Below are 17,470 nucleotides of genomic sequence, written 5' to 3'. Positions count from 1 at the left end.
GATGGTTATTGCTTACTTGCCCTTAAAACTACATTTCCACTTAATTGAATGTAAAAACACCTGCAAATTTTAACTCTACCTCACCTAAAAATTGATGTAGTTATGAGGTTATTGCTTTGCACAAATATAACTTTTTAATATTTTCCAATATATAAAATGTAGATGCAGAGCATAGACTAAATTGTAGAAGTAAGTAATGACTGCAAATAGAAATTAATCATGCAAATAGGCTAGTAATTGAATGACAGCAGCAACACATAAAACTTTATTAACATTTTACAAGTCCTAATGATCACAAGATATGACATTGAATTCAGAAACATAACAGCAATATAAAGGAACCTGATGGTAACATTTTTGCTGCTACACTTGTATTCTCCACATTGAAAAGTGTATCTAATGCCTTAACAATGTTGGGTATTCTAAATGTTGATGAGCTGGCCACCAGAAAAGACGTGTTTTGCCTCCAATTGGCATGTCCATGTTGGTAGAACTATTTTCTAGTAACAGATGCTTGTAATCTGATTTGCAATTGCAGAAATAATATATTTAGGATTTTCAATTGATAAACATTCAAACATATGCTCAAACCCTCATCTAGAATTTTCTAAACTTTACAAACTTAATGGTGATTCAGCACTAGAACTAGAAAAAAAAGTATAACTATTCAGCAACAGGCTAAAGTTTGGTTTCCTAACACAGTTTTTAGTAACAATCATTGATCATAGTAATGATAAAGGATTGGTCCCCATTAAGAACTTAGGAATAGGGAAAAGTTTGATGAAGTTTAGTTGTTGATTTTTGAGGGGTTACTTTTTAAATTAGAAGCCCCTATTTTTTTTATCTGGTTTGTTTGAACACTTCATGAATGATGAAGTTGTCATGAAGATCACTAAATCGGCCACTGCTTCTAAATTTTCCAATATATATTAAATGTATACCAAACATAAACTACTAATACGACATAAATCGAAAATACGTGCCCTACCTTATAATAGGCAAGGATTCGTGCTCAAACAAAACTCTTGTTTTAAAAAACTTTTACAAAATGTAATATTATTAACAACCTTCATCCATGGTAATTAATATTATTAAAATGTATACATTTGAAGGTTTTGAAATTTGATATATCAAGGTAAACAACTTTAAATTAATTCAAATTATTATAAAATAATTTTTATGAAGAACTAATATCTATTTAAGATAATATTATTAAACTAATAGTTAACATTCATCCCTTCTAATTGTTAAATCAATTAGTAGGACTAAAGGTATACATTAATTTTTTGTGGATAGAAATATGCTAGTAGGTAAGCAAATACACTATGTTAAAAAACTTTTACAAAATATAATATTCTTAACAACCTTCATCCATGGCAATTAATATTATTAAAATGTATACTTTTAAAGGTCCTAAAATTTGATATATCAAAGAAAATAACTTTATATTAATTCTAATTATTATAAGATAAATCTTAAGAAGAAGTAATATGTAGTTAAGACAATATTATTAAATTAATATAACATTCATCCCTTCTAATTGTCTACATTTAAAGGTCTTAAAATTTGATTTAGATTAAATTATCTACCATCTCAAAGGTCAATTCAACCATGATTTACACTTATAGCATGTAATATCTTCTCATGATCTTCACTGTCTAGTCTCCACTTACGACGTACACGCTTAAATTTGACTAGATGTAGACAAAGCCTGTTGGGTGATGCAACGTGCTCCCCTACCCACAGGTGGTTAATTATGTGGTGTTCCATGTTCACTAACAGTCATGGCTTTTGGTGCAATGGCAAATGGGCCCTACAATTGGTATCAGAGCCTGGTTTTGGCCTGGTCATGGGTTTAAATCTCCCCAGTGCCTTCCCAACCCGCATAAGCACCTGGTATTCACGTCGAGGGGGAGATTGTTGAGTGATGCGACATGCTCCCCTGCCCATAGGTGGTTAATTATGTGGTGTTCCATGTTCACTAACAGTCATGGCTTTTGTTGCAATGGCAAATGGGCCCTACAAAGCCTTGTAGTAAAAACCACATGGTTGTATTGTAAAACCTTGTTGTCAGGTTGATAATCAACAAAGTGTATTCCATGTTGGAATATTTTGTCTTGCTTCAAATATGTTCCATGTATCACAACATAACCTGAACCACAAATTTAAATATTTTAAAATTTGATAGATATAAATTTACCTAGATATATATAAATTCATATATGTACATGCACATGTATGTATAATACCTATGGGGAACAATATTTCATCACTTTCTTAAGGATCATATAACTTTGTCCTCTCTGCAGTACATCGCAATAAATAATAACTGACGCCTTCATGATTTCCAAGCTTAGAAATCATTGCAAAGACATCTCCTACAAAAAAAGTATACATACATGTGTACAGTCTATATAAGACAATTCATTAATAATTAAATAACAAGTTGAGATTAATTGGCAAGTTGAGATTAATTTTTATGATACTCACTTTTACCAATCTAGAGATATGATTATAATCATCAGAAATCAATAGAATATCATCAAAAAATTCATCTTGATCAAATGTATTGGTAACATCAAGTGGTGCCAAAATCCATGCACCTATATATCCATGTGTTTGATTGATGCATTCTTGATAGTCTTCATCAATGCAACTGTCGCAAAAATATAAGTATTCTCTTGTCTTCACTGTCCAATTACAATTATCTGTACTCATGATTGAATGTAAGGAACGTGTCTTTTCTATCCTCTTGCAACCATGCATGTTTTTTCTATTAGGACTTGAAAGTTCATTACATTGAAAATATGGACAAAACTTAAAAATGAAATTTTAAAATTTAATTGCATAAAATTTAAACAAATGTACACATTCATACCTGTTATCTCCCAAATTGACTCTATATGGTACCTGTCGACTCGTTGTTGATGATGTTCTAACCTTGTTTGATGCAAAATGTGTCTTACACCATTCAACAACATCATGTGCACCATTTATACAAACTCCCTAATAATTCATTTCATACTTTTGTAGAGCATGTTTGATGCAAGCTCCAACACCATCATGTTCACATTTTCCATGCCCACTCTTGAAGAAATTTCATATGTGTTTTATATTCTCATTACGATGATATCTACATAATGCATAATATGGTCTAGATGATCTGAACTATGAGGCACATCCATTAGACCAAACATAATGTTTATCAACATTTATGTCTCTTTCAAATAAGAAAAGGACATATTGAAGCAATTTTCTACATAGTGAATGTCATGTTCTTTATCATCACTTGTATAAAAGTGATATTCCTTTTTAATGACTCATGCTTCAACTATACTCTGAAAACCATCCAAATCTAACTGTGCATGTATATAAAAAATATGTACCATAATAGTGACCTACTTAGAAAAGAAATAATCTAATTGAGTTGCATTCTAATGACCAAAGGAATAGTTCTCTACAAAATCAACGACTGATAAAATCATTTCAAGCGAGAAATTATCTCTTAAAGTTTGAAATTTTTGTGCTTACCACTTTACAAAAAATGGTTGATGAATATAAGGTTGAATAAACTTCTTAAATTTGTCCATAAATGTTACAATAGGTAACTCCTCTTCAACATATTCCAACCTTTTTGTCTCTTTCCCCAACTTTGTTTCATTCTTCACATACTTGTAACTTTTGCAATCCAATTTTTTTGTTACATCAATGTTTTCAATTTCCAAAGGAAATAGAGCTAATTCACCACATGTTTCACATAATCCTTTGATGCAATTTATTTGACCAGCTAGATCATCTATTTTGTCACATAGAATGGATGATATAAACTCACTTCTCCTACTTGGAGGAGCAACATGAAAACTATATGTGTCTTCTGCATACTTTCAAAATACATGATAGTGGAGATCAAACTCAATATGATGATGACAACAACATGCTTCAAACACTTTGTTTGACCTCACAAAGTATGGCTTTAATTTTTCAAACAATATTTGTCCAATTTTTACATTAGGATGTTCACTACAAAAGGATATATATAACTCATGTTGTGTTGTGTCCAACCAATATTTTGTATAATGTTCATATTGACCAGATGCAATTCTATGCCTAACAACATCTCTATTATTTGATGAAGGACGAGTTTTATCAATCCAAAATGATATGACTAAATTTTTTAATCCCTCATCAATCCTATCAAAATGAGGCACTCTACACATGATTTTCCAATTGCCTTCCATAATACTGTCATCCAGAATTAATCTTCTCTTAACATATTCTCTCATTGTTTTCTTACAAAAACCCATTTCAAATGAAATTGAAGATATTTGTCTATTTTGGGTCATATTCTTATTTATAATAGACATCAACATCACTTTTCTTGCTATGGACTTATCTTTAGTTCAATAGTGATTTCCTATATTTCTCAAACCTTGTTTAACATTTTCAATCACATCAGTTTGCATGTTAGAAAATCTTCTCTTCTTCAATGTTGTGTCTACACCTAACAATTTCAATGCCTCTTGCAACTTATTTTGTGTAAGCAAAAGTGAAAGCAACTGAGCTTGTTTAAGTGTTTCAATGTTATCAAATTTAGTCATTATTTCTGTTATCTTCTTATTCATTGATCTTTTCTTAGAAAAACTTAAGGGTTGAATAATAGCTACAAGTGTTCTCAATTTATCCACATCCATTTTAAGTAAATGATCTATTTTTTATGAGAAATTCTATTCCTTATATATTGGAAAATATTTATGAGTTCGTCCATACCAATTCCTACACTTGATCCCAACCCTACTCTGACTTCTATTACTAGAATTTCTATAGTGAACAATCTTGATCCTTCTCCAACATTCATTGTTTGAGATTCTGTAGGAAAATATTCTGACCCTTCACTAAAATTTGTTATTTGAATCTTTGCAGGGAGTGATCTTGAACCTTCTTCAACATTCATTTCACAAGGAGCGTTCGTGACCCTTCTCCCATATGCACTTCTACTGCGATTGAGCCTCCTTCAACATTTTCTTCACCTTCACCTTGTTGATTGTCTACAAAAAGTTTATAAATGAGTCAAATTAGATATTAAAAAAAAATGATTGATATATAATTAAATTCACAACCATATATATATAATTACAGACCTTGTTCAATTTGATGATAACGTGCCAAAGTCTTTTGAAAATTTATTTGTTCTACTTCATTAGATCTCTTCCTTGCATTTCTATTTTGTCTTCCTTTCTTGTTTCCCATCAAAAAATCATAAAAATCAAAAATTTTCCCTTGCCTTAATAAATTTGTTGTAACTTTATAAAATTGTTGTTGTAACTTTATAACATTCGACTTCACTTTCAAACTTTTATCCTCACTACAGGTGATGTCAACAATTTTTTTTTAGCATGTTCGTATGAACACAAAATATTTTACATGTTTGCATGAACATGTTACATTAAATTTCTGGCCATCAGATTATTTACTCTTCTATGTTCATGCAAACATGTGTTTGTGCGAACATGTTAATTTACAAAATTTTGGTGTTGTTTTCTTAAAAAAATGAAATTGGTTGTTTTGACCCCCAAAATTGAGATTGAATTATCTCCTGCTGTAAAATAAAAATGTCAATTTGTGTTGCTCAGAGCAAGCTTTCCAATGACTATAATTTTAATACATATTATATGCTTTAAGACTTTTCAATTATAGGTTTATTAACGATTGAACATCAATTGACATTGACACTTTAGGAAAAATTGTAAATTAGGTCAAAAAACTTGAAAAAAATTTAGGAAATAGGTTGTTGAGATAGCTTTCTATTAAAAAAAAAATATTAGATTTATGATAAATTGAGTTCAAGTTATCTATGTCAAAAAGAACATATGCCTAAATTATGATTGATGTCACTTCAAAGCTTCATAAACTATATAATATTCAACCAAATTGAATCAAACCAAATGCATCCTCTAGATATTAGTTTTACAAATCTAACACCGAAAGAATTACTTCATTATCATTTCTAGAAAAAAAAGTTATGCTTGTCAAGTGGACTATCACTCTTTAAAAATATTGATTATTCATATGTACCACTTTTCGAAGGGGAAGAAGAATTTGGCTTAAATTTTTTTTTTAAATTAAAAATATGGTTACAAAGTAGGAACGGAGTACTAGAAATCACTAGTTTATGTCATTTTTAAATTATTCATAGTTTTAGAGATAAAGTCACTCTAATGTGAGGTTTGTATCAAAAATATTGATTTTAGTGTCAAAATTGGTCAAAAAGTGGCACTCACTATTGTGGGATCACCCTAAAATAAGAAATAAATGGATCCAACTTTAGAAACCTTAAACAAATCATCCCAAATAATGTTGGATACATCTACATGGACTCTTTGTGTGGGTTTGAACATCAATTTCAGCTGTGAAACTTTGCATGGCATTAATTGCTTTCTTGCCAAAGGAATTTCCTATATGTCCTTTTGTGATTTGGTGTCTCAAGGATATGCATACATTTTGTACTATAAATGCATGTTTCCTCGGTAATTAACTAAATTATTAACTAGTTTTTTGGATGCTATAGTGCAATAAGATTATTGAAGCTAGACAAATGTTTTTAATAATTAAATATCCACAACTAAAACACGAAGTTACTTGAATAAGATATTAGCATAGAACAATTGTAATAAAGTATGTCTATGAAATGGATTGTTTAACATCAATGAGAGGGGCATGTAAAGTAAAATGAATAGAATTTTAAGTACTATGTACACCACATGGCCAATAAACAATTTTATTCTTTCGTAGAACATACACATGCTTCCGTTGAGAAGGATATTTGCATTCTCATGTTCTAGCTAAAATATGAAGAAAAACTATAGTTTCTTTTTGAGTTGTCCCCTTCCTAAAATATATTTAGCTACTTTACTATAGAGCTTAAAATGAATAAACACAAAACCGAAAGAGAAAAGAGAATACTTCAAACTAAATTTGAGATGGCAAAGGCCCCACTAGAGTTGATCAAAATTTATTGGATTACTAAGTCTAACCTCATAACAATTGCAAGATGGAACCCGAGAATGAAGAAATCAAAGTTCAAACATTCCTTACACTGCATTTACATGATAACACATTACCAATGCAATACACTGCAGCTTTATAGCATTGTACTTGGAAGATCCAAAAGGTAAGGTAAAGACTATAGACCATATTTCATATTACTTCAATTATTACTAATTCATATTGTTTCCTTGAATAACATTTTGAGTAGTTATATGAGTAAAAAATTTTCATGATTGATTGAGAGACTAGAGTGCATTACTTTTGTGAATATATTCTATTTTGGTAAAATAAAGAATGTGTTATGAAACAAAGATCATGAATGATCTATGTATACAAGAAACAAGAGAATGTTTCTATAACAAACTAGGACAGAGGAATATAAACATTCTTGTTGAGTGAAAAGGAAAGTTTCCCATAATGAATAGGAGTTTATGGAAACATTACAAAAAGAGTGACCATTAGAAAAAGAGAGAAGAGAGAATAAATAGAAACTATCTAATATTATTTAATACCCTCCGTCAATGGTCAATCTATCTTCAAAAAATAGAAATTTGCATGTCCTCAAAAAGGGTAAAAGGTAGCCTCGGGTTGATCAGAGAGGTTTGAATGTTCTGTAATGGTGGCTTGTGACTGGGATCCACCCTGCTTCCACTGATAAGAAGCAATGCAAGTTCTACATTCTTGCATCACATGACCAAGTTTGTGGCAATAGTTGCACTGGATTTGCTTATTCTTGGAGGTATCCTAAGACTAAGCATATGACTAAGATGATCCTTTATTCATGTGAAATGATTGAGCTAAAAATGCTTGTTCAGAGGAGGACGAAGGAGCACTACTACAAAATTGTTGTTTCCAATGATCCTATTGCAAGATTTTGGCTCATAGATTTGAGAACTTCAGATCAACATTAGTTGCAGTAATGTTGAGCATCTCAATAAAGTGTTCATAGGATGGTGGTAGACTTTTTAGAGTAATTATCACCATATCCTCTTCCTCCATTGTATGACCAATGGCCTCAAGTTGATCTTTGATGTCCTTAATCTTTAGAAGATGTTTTTGTAAGGACATGTGCTCATCCATAATAATAGAGAATACTTGATTCTTCATAAAGAAAGCTTTTCTTTTGTCTAACATCTCATGGAGATCCTTCAGTGTTTTCCAGATCTCTACAATTGTCTTGTCGAGAGGCACTTGAGACACTTGATCATAAGTTTCTGAAAGCTTAAGCATAATCGCTTCACAATTACTCTCATCAAACTTCTTTTGAGTAGTATCGACTATAGTAGGACAAGTCTCGATACCTGGAACAAATGCCTCAAGGTGATGATACTCAAATATCGGCATCATTCTCTAATTCCATGTGTTGTAGCTCTTTCCATTGAAACACTGTTTGCCCTCAATTATAAGACTGGTGAGAGATGCCAGTGCACGTTTTCCAATAAAATGTGAGAAAAACTAAGATGGTACAAACTTCGAGGTAGATTAACAGAAGACCCAGTAAACTTGAAGAGATGGTTGGATAAGAGCTCAAAAAACCTAGATAAAATCTATTGTCAGATTTTGATTCTGCTAACTCAAAAATTGAGGCATGGAAATCATGCACCCAAAAAAAAGAAAGACTAACCCAGTTGAGATCTGCAAAAATCTAGCAGGAATATGCAAAAAAAAATTGTTAATCCAACACGGGAATCATAAATTTTCAAAAGAACCTTGCTTGGATTTAAAAACTTGATAAAATTTGTAGAGTTCTTGAATAGGGGGTAGATTTTTTTTTTTTTAATTAAATACCAAATCTCTAGTCAGGTTTGGAGGGGAAAAAAAGGATGCAAGTTTTGAACACATTCAGGAAAATATTTCAAAAAGAAATTTAAATTTTTTGAAGAGGCCAAGAATTTTCTCTAAATTATAATAAAATAATAAATGTGTTACTCAACAAAGATCATGAATGACCTATATATACAAGATACAAGAGAATGTCTCTATAATGAAAAAGAGAGAGGAACTAGAAACATTTTTGTAGAGTGAAAAAGAAAGTTTCCATAATGAAAAGGAGTTTATTGAAACATTACAAAAAAGAATGACCGTTAGAAAAAGATGGAAGAGAGAATAAATAGAAACTATCTAATATTGTATTATATTCTTGGAATTGTTAAGAAAAAAATGCTATGTGTACCACCTCGTCATGTCTTATATTTGTGTTTACAATAACTATGTGTCCTTTTAAGATTCAAGGCAATTTTATCCTAACCATAGCAAAATCCTTGAAGTATAGACAGTCTTAATTTCACCATGGGATATATGCCAATTGCAAAAATAATTCATTATGAATTTGCAATCCCCATAAATTAACACTTGGCCCAAATGACTGAACAAATAGTTAACCATAACGTTCTTCTACAATTTGATTTTAGGTATTACCATTTTATGCCCTTGAAATTGAGTGAACATTTAATAATAAATAAATAGTATAGACATTATCCTATTGAAAGTATTTTTTCAATTGCTCTTAAAATTTAAACCACGTGATCCTCTTAAAAGGAAGTGCTCAATAATGCATTAACAACATCAACATATCAAATTAGAAAGAAAAAATTACTTAGAAAGGCTCAATTTAATTATGGTTGTTGTCAATATTTCCCATGGACTTATGAATTGATGTCAAATGAAAATTAACAATCTTTGTTTGTCAAATGGATGGCATCAATGACACAATTGTTTGAGACAGGGTAAGCAATAGAATACTCATTCAAGATTACAAATTTGCAATTAGATTGGGCATCGGGGTACACCTATGAATTGGCATTCATAGAACCCTTATGGCCTTGTTAAAAATTTTCACAGCTTCTATGCATAGAAACTATAAACAAAATATGAATTCTAACAATTTTTTTGGTTTTATTTATTAAAATCTGAAAAGGGGCTTTGAGTTAAAATATATTATGTGGGTAACAACAACTTTACCTGAAAGAACAAGTCCATGTTTATTAGAATATTTCTAATAATGCTCTATTTAATGTATGTAGATAGTTTCTAATTTCTGATAGTTTCTATTTTTTGTATATTTGTTTTATATATAGAGCTTGTAAGCTCATTGTAATTTTTTCATTATTTTATTCAACACAAAAAATAAACTTTCGATTATTTTATGGTATTAGAGTCATTTTAACTCCACTGAAAATATATAATTTCTTTTCAAAAATTATCTGTGCAATACTTTTTTTGGTTTTGGTATCGTTTATTTGTTGTTCATGGTCCTACAAATTGCGTGTTTGTGGTTATACAAATCTGTGTTCGTGGTTTTGCAAGAACTCATTCACATCTTTCATAATTGTATCTCCTATTGGTGAGGCTTCACGCAAGCCCTAGTCCCCTCATGTGATCCCAGAACCATGACCTATTCAAGCAACTTCCACAACCTATAGGTCCTTAAACTGGTGCCATTTTTCTAGTCTTTGGCCCTCTTCCAATGCGACCTACAACGTCATACTTGTTGGCATGGCCTGCATCTTCCCTAAGTTCTTTCATGGCTCCTATTGGTGGTTTACTATAATCAAAGCCATTTTTTTGCGAAAACTCTATTTTCAAGACTAGAAAAAAAATCTACATTTTTGTGGTGGGTTTTTCGAGATCCTATCTAGGTCTTTATTCAAATTATTTGGGTACCTCATTTTTTGTGTCATGATTTTCGAGCTAGCACATTTGAATTTTGACTTTAGATTCTTTCTAGGTTTTTTGTCTACTCTTTTGGGTACCTATCAAATTTTTCTGGGTCAATTTCCAAGTTACCTCAAAATCTGTGCACATGGCACTTTTGACCAACCTGATGCTGGAAAATAATTAGCACTTTAATGGCAACAATTATAACCATTGGAAGTATTGAATGATAACCATCTTCGAGTATCATCATTTGCATGCACTTGTTCTACGCACAGAAACTCATCCTACCCCTACTAGCATGCCTGGTGGGTCCTCCTTTACAATAGATCAGGATAAGTTTGATGATCATAATTGTGAAGTTGTTATGCTTCTCAAGCTCTTTGTCACAGATGATTAGCTACCTCAGATTCCCTCTAGCAAGTTTGTTGCAAACATCTGGAAATATTTAAAGGAACTGCATGAAACATCCGACAAGAGTCGAGCATTCTTTCTAAAGAATCAATTGTTTTCCATTATGATGGATGAATGCATGTCCTTACAAGAACATCTCACACATATTAAGGACATTTGTGATCCGCTTAAAGCCATCGGTCGAACAATGGAGGAAGAAGATATGGTAGTTATTACCCTAAAAAGATTGCCAACATCTTATGAGCATTTCATAGAGACTCTCAACATTACCTCAACTAATGTCAAGATCTAAAATTCCTAGAGTTGTGCACCAAAATCCTATAGTAGGATTGCTAGAAGTAGCAGTTTAGTAGTCGTGCTTCCTCACCCTTGTTAGAACAAGCCTTTACAGCTAAGTTTCAGCCATCTCAATCATCTCCACAGGGTAGTTCCCATCAATCCTCAAGCAGTTTTCTGCAAAAGAGTGTTCAGTGTCATTACTATTGTAAGTATGGCCACATGAAGAAATATTGTCATCAGTGACTCACTTCTGAATAGAAGAAGCTGGGAGGGTCTAATCAACAAGCCCATGTTGCTGAACATTCTGAGACAAAGGAGTCTATGTTCTATGCTTTTATGGCTAAAAGCCCTTCTTATTTAGCCCAATCCTCTGCTTGGTATATTGATTCTAGTGCTTCACATTATTTCTCTCATCGGCATGACTAGGTTATGGATTTCTATCCATGCAGTGATTCAGTTGTGTTTGACGAAGGAGAGGAGTTCAAAATTATTGGCAGAGGAAATGTTTAGATATAGTATGATGGGTGTCAACTCATCTTTCTCAATGTCTGCTACAGTCCTAGTATGGCACTTAATCTTCTCTCTATGAGTGAGATCAAGAGAAATTCTCCTCATTTGGATGTGGTGTTCAGTGCCTATAAGTGCTTTGTTATTGATTGAGAGACTCATCTTACTATTGCTATTGGTCTAGAGGATCATGGCCTATATCAACTTACTGGAATTGGTTATTCTCCTAAAATAGCTATGGCAGCTCGTGATTTATCTATCAGCACATTTTGGCATCAGAGATATGGACATCTCAACATCTAGTATCTCTCTCAGCTATCCTAGGAGGAACTTGTTTCTGGACTACCTCTGATTTAGCCACAACATTTTGGCATATGTGATGCTTGTCAAGCTAGCAAACAACATCGAACTCCCTTCAAAGATGGAGATTCTTGGTGTGCATCTCAGGTACTTCAATTACTTCATGTTGATATTTGTGGTCCTATGAATACATCTTCAGTTACTGGTTGCAAATATTTTTTGCTTATTATTAATGATTTTAGTAGAAAAGTGTGGGTGTACTTTCCTAAACAAAAATTAGATGCACTTAGTACATTTTATAATTTTAAGTTGTTGGTTGAAAAAAAGTCTAGTTGCAGTATTGTTTCTCTTAGAATAGATGATAGGGGGGGGCGAATTTTGTTCTCATGCATTCTCTGGTTTTTGTACTCTAATTTTTGTATTGTACATGACATCAAGCACCAATTCACCACACCTTACACTCCTCAACAAAATAGTGTTGTTGAGCATCATAATCATACAACTGTTGAGATGGCTCGTTCTATGTTACAATATAGGAGTTTCCAAATAAGTATTGGGCAAAAGCAGTTTTTACTATTTACCTTTTGAATCGTTCACCTACTAGGGCTGTCAAGAACAAAACTCCTAAAGAATTGTGGTCTAGTCATAAGCCCAAGATCAACCACCTGAAGATTTTTGGCTCTCTTGCCTATGTCTGGATTCATAATGCTAAACATTCCAAATTAGATTCCAAGACTCAAAGACTCATGATGAAAGGGTATAGTGACAACCATAAGGCCTATAGATTGATAGATATCGACACTGATCATCTTATCTTTTTAGTCATGATTTTGTTTTTGATGAAACTCGAGGACGGTTTATGTCCTCTTCTGAGCAATGTTCTGAGGAACAGCCTCATAGTGTTCCCCTTCCTTTAGCACCATCTGATGGAAAGAATGATATAGATAATACCTTTCCTGGAACACCTAATGTTGATCCTATTGAGGCTCCCGAGAATGATTCTCCTCCAATTGTTGCTTCTGAACCTCTTCCAACTCCTCCAAAGGTTAGCTCTTCTACTCTCTGACCCAAATGGTGAGTTAAAACTATTAGTGATCTAAGGGATGATGAGCTCATCAAAGTCTTGAAATAAACACAAATAAACAATTAATTTTCCTCTTATGGCTAACATTCATAGTATTTATGAGCCCCAAATTTATCCCAAGGCTAAAGGTATTCCTGAATAGGAACAAGCTATGGAAGTTGAACTTTAGGGCATTCAAAAAAATCAAACTTGGGTTCTTTTTGATCTTCATGCAAGGAAGAAGTCCATTCGCTGCAAATGGGTACACAAGGTCAAATATAAATTTGATGGCACTTTAGACAAGTATAAGGCTTGTCTTGTTGCTCGAGGCTTCTCACAAAGGCAGGTATTGAAGTTATGAGGAAACTTTTGCTCCTACAGCTAAAATTAGTACCATATGGCTTGTTCTTGCTCTAGCAACTTAGTTTGGTTAGAAAGTTCATCGGATGGATGTCAAGAGTGCTTTTTTTTGAATGGTGACTTAGAGGAAGAGGTCTACATGATGCAACCTTCTGGATTTAAGGTTGTTGGTCAGGAACACAAAGTATATAAACGTGTCAAAGATCTCTATGGTCTAAAACAAGCTCCTTGGGCTTGGTAAATGAAAATTGATAAATATTTAACCGATAATGGTTTTTAGAGGAGTCCATTAGATTCAAACCTATATATCAAACATGTAGGTGATGATGTCTTGTTTATCAATTTTTGTGTGGATGATTTGATCATCACTAGGATTTTAGCACATTTGATTACGGAAATCAAACAGGATTTGTGCAGTACTTTTGCTATGATAGATTTGGGACTCTTGCACTATTGTCTCAGAATTGAGGTTTGGCAGACTGAACATAGTATCTTTCTTTCTCAATCCAAGTATGCTAGAAGTCTTCTGGACAAGTTCGAAATGTAGGATTGCAAACCTACTCTCGCTCTTATGGAACCCAGGCTGAAATTATCCACTCAGTCTAATTCACCTATTGTAGAAAAATCCTTGTTTAGACAACTAGTGGGTAGTCAGTTTTGTTGTAAGCTATGTCTCTCGCTTTATGATAGCACCCAAGGCTAATCATTAGATGACTGCAAAGCATGTCCTGTGCTATGTGAGTGCTACTCTTGATTATGGTCTTCTCTAGATTCAGAAGTCTGATTCTACACTATGTGGCTACACAGATTCAGATTGGGTCATCTTTGTTGATGATCATAAATCTACTACCAGATATGTGTTTAATTTAGGATTTGTTGCTATGACATGGACTAGTAAGAAGCAACAAGTGGTGGTCCTGTCTTCGACTAAAGCAAAGTATTAGGGAGCAGCTAAGACAACTTGTGAGGCAGTTTGGCTTTGGCAGATGCTTGCAGATATGCATATTCCTTAATCATGACCAACTCCTATATTCTGTGATAATTAGGGAGTACTCAAACTGGTAAAGAATTTGGTCTTCTATGAACGAACCAAGCATGTCGAAAAACATTGTCATTACATTCGTCAGTTGGTTGAAGACAAATCTATTCAGTTGTTGTATGTTCCCACCTTAGAGCAGTACATTGATATCTTCACTAAGTCTCTCGGTTCTAATAAATTTGTAAAATTTAGGGAGGCTATTAGTGTTATTGATAGATTAAGTATTATGGAAAGGTATTAGAATATTTCTAATAATGCTCTATGTATCGTATGTACATAGTTTCTATTTTTTGTATATACATTTTGTATATATGAACTTGTAAGTTCATTGTAATTTTTTCATTGTTTTATTCAATACACAAAATAATGTTGGCTTATACTGATAACAGGTGCAACTTCACTTAAAAACCCTGTTTCAGTTTCTTAAGTTTGAATCGGCATTCTTAAACCCAAAAGACATTCTTCCACTATTTTCAGCGCTTCTGTACAACCAAAAACAAAGCACAAATTATAACGATGTTTTATTTCACTTCTCTGTTTAAATCTGAAAACAGGCTCATACTATATCTGAAATGTGGATCAGTGTCGTTGAAAACTATATGGCTTTTATCCACAATTCTCAGAGCATATTAATTACACAAAACCAAATACAAGATAAGAATTAAAGTTATTTATTTGGGCTTTTCCTTTTATAAGTCTGAAAAAAGGGTCCAGAATTAAAATGCACTTGTGGATGATGGCAAAGTGCAAAACAAACAAACCCATTACTGTTAGAATCCTTTTTTCTCCAATCATTATTGTTATTCCGTGACCATTGAAATTCATGGTCCGTATCTCCAGACATTGGCAGTTTTAAGGGCTTCTGAGCTTGGTGCATTTCAACAGTTCCCGTCTGTGTAAAGACAAAAAAAACACAATTGCCAATAATAGTGTGGAAGACTTATTTCCTATTAATAGAAATAATTTAATAAACATAATATAAATGATTGGTCAGAATGTGGGTTGATTAATCACATTTGTTTCAAAAAACAGGCATTTTTAACTAAATATAGGTCTGAAATAAAATTGTGCCAGTACATCCCGTTCCGTCCTCCATCGCAGTGAGAGTATTTATGGAATGCCTTATCTAATTCTGAATACTATTTATTCAATACTTTCTGTAATTCCATTCCAAATAGTATTGATCCCATTTTTCTTGTCTATGACATCTATCTATAGATTGATTAATCACATTTGTTTTGAAAAGATGTCAGTACTTTTTAACAAAATAGAGCTCTGAAATCAAACAAAATAATACAGTTTTATAATTTTATGGAGTGTAGTGTATTAAAAATAAAATAGTACAGAAATTGGAAAAATAATTCTTTCTGTATGGTGCAATATCCTTCTGATGTTTCACTAGGCAAAGAGACCAGTAACTCTTAACTGTCTAGTTTTGTCATAGATACTTCTAATAGCTGATATACATGTACTAATAGGTGAGTGACTATTGAAAGTGAACATAACCAGTACGAAACAGTGTTCTAAATGTTATTTTTTCAACTACTTTGGCTCGCGTCTACAGAGAGATCTGTAAATGTTCAAACACTGAAACCTTGACTTTAAGCTCTTAAGTCATCTACAGAGATACACCAAAAAGATTGGGATAATTCAATTTACAGTTTAGATGGCCTAAGTACACAAAGTAAATGAGAATCTGTACACAGGCATAACCATATATTCTAACTGCAGAAAGAAGGTACTCGTTTCAGAAAGCTTCAACAACCCCAAGCTCACACCATGGCTCCGAACTCTGAGCATCTGCCCTTACAAGCTATCAGATCCAACACCCTTCTCATTTTATCTTCCCTCGGCAACGCTTTGGCTGTGATTCGCATTTTCTATAATGAGTTTGATGACACACCCAGCAATTTTCTCGAGCTGATCCCCGGATGCTTTGGCTGTGATTCCAATTATTTTAATGAGGTGAACGACTTCTCCAGCGATTTTCTCCAGCTTTTTCCCTTGGTCCCTGAAAACAGTAAAGTGAACGTTTCAAAAACAGCCAGCCCTAAAGAAAAGGGCGAGGGCTCTAAAAATACTTCAGGAAACATACGATTACCCATTATAAGTAAAGCCTTTTGTATTTGAAATGTTGCGCAGAGCCTCTTCCCATTTCTTGAGTGTGTGTGTGTCAAATTTCCCAGCTTGCTTATGCACTCGGAAGGCTCGAACATACGCTCCATCCTCCTCCTCCATTCTAACCTCAGAGGGTTTAACCCCGCAAAAAACAGGAACAATTGGAGCCCTGGTTTCGAGCATCCAAACAAGTTCATTCAAACACCACTCAGACTCTGCAAAGCGAAGAGAGAAAATCACAATGTGAACTGAAGCTGAGCGAATTGCATGCCTTATTGAATCCATTATGGGCTCCCCTCCTCGTATAGAGCATTTGTCAAAAAACACCGAAAACCCTCTTCGCCTTGGACTGTGATATAGATAACTAGCTGTGTTTTGTTTGCTATCCTCGCCGCGATGACTAATGAAAACTTGGTAAGCTTTGGGAGGATTTGCGCCACAAATTTTCTTCTCGCTCCTTGAATTTCTAAGCCAAATTTATATATGTCCAGTGTTTGGGAGATCAATGTATTTATAGATTTATGGAGAACAAGTAGTAATGCGTTTTTTTATTCCTGGCCGAGCTTCTGCTTTGACATTTTCTGTTTCTGGTGTGGCATTTAGCGGTCCACTAGGCATCTGTGTTTATGGTTAAACATTTTCTTGTGGTTTTGGCGCATCATCTTGTCGCTCTGGTGTGGCCTCTATGAAAA

The 17,470-nt window shown here is 33.2% G+C and overlaps 1 protein-coding gene across 1 annotated transcript; it reads right to left on the bottom strand.

Annotated features, from left to right (window-relative positions):
* Positions 1-16,499: 16,499 nt before the first annotated feature.
* On the bottom strand, positions 16,500-17,063 carry LOC149579954 (toll/interleukin-1 receptor-like protein). Its single transcript, XM_089802796.1, has 2 exons — positions 16,762-17,063; positions 16,500-16,671 (listed from the first exon to the last, which is right to left on the bottom strand). The coding sequence occupies exons 1-2, from the start codon at positions 17,061-17,063 to the stop codon at positions 16,500-16,502; spliced, it is 474 nt and encodes a 157-aa protein (XP_089658922.1).
* Between the last annotated feature and the right edge of the window lie 407 nt (positions 17,064-17,470).

This window comes from Cupressus sempervirens, chromosome 1 (genome assembly GCF_028749045.1).
Source record: "Cupressus sempervirens isolate cs-2001-9-10 chromosome 1, ASM2874904v1, whole genome shotgun sequence".
NCBI classification, from domain to species: Eukaryota; Viridiplantae; Streptophyta; class Pinopsida; order Cupressales; family Cupressaceae; genus Cupressus; species Cupressus sempervirens.
The sequence above is the reverse complement of the archived record's forward strand: the minus strand, read 5'-3'. Positions and strand labels throughout refer to the sequence as shown.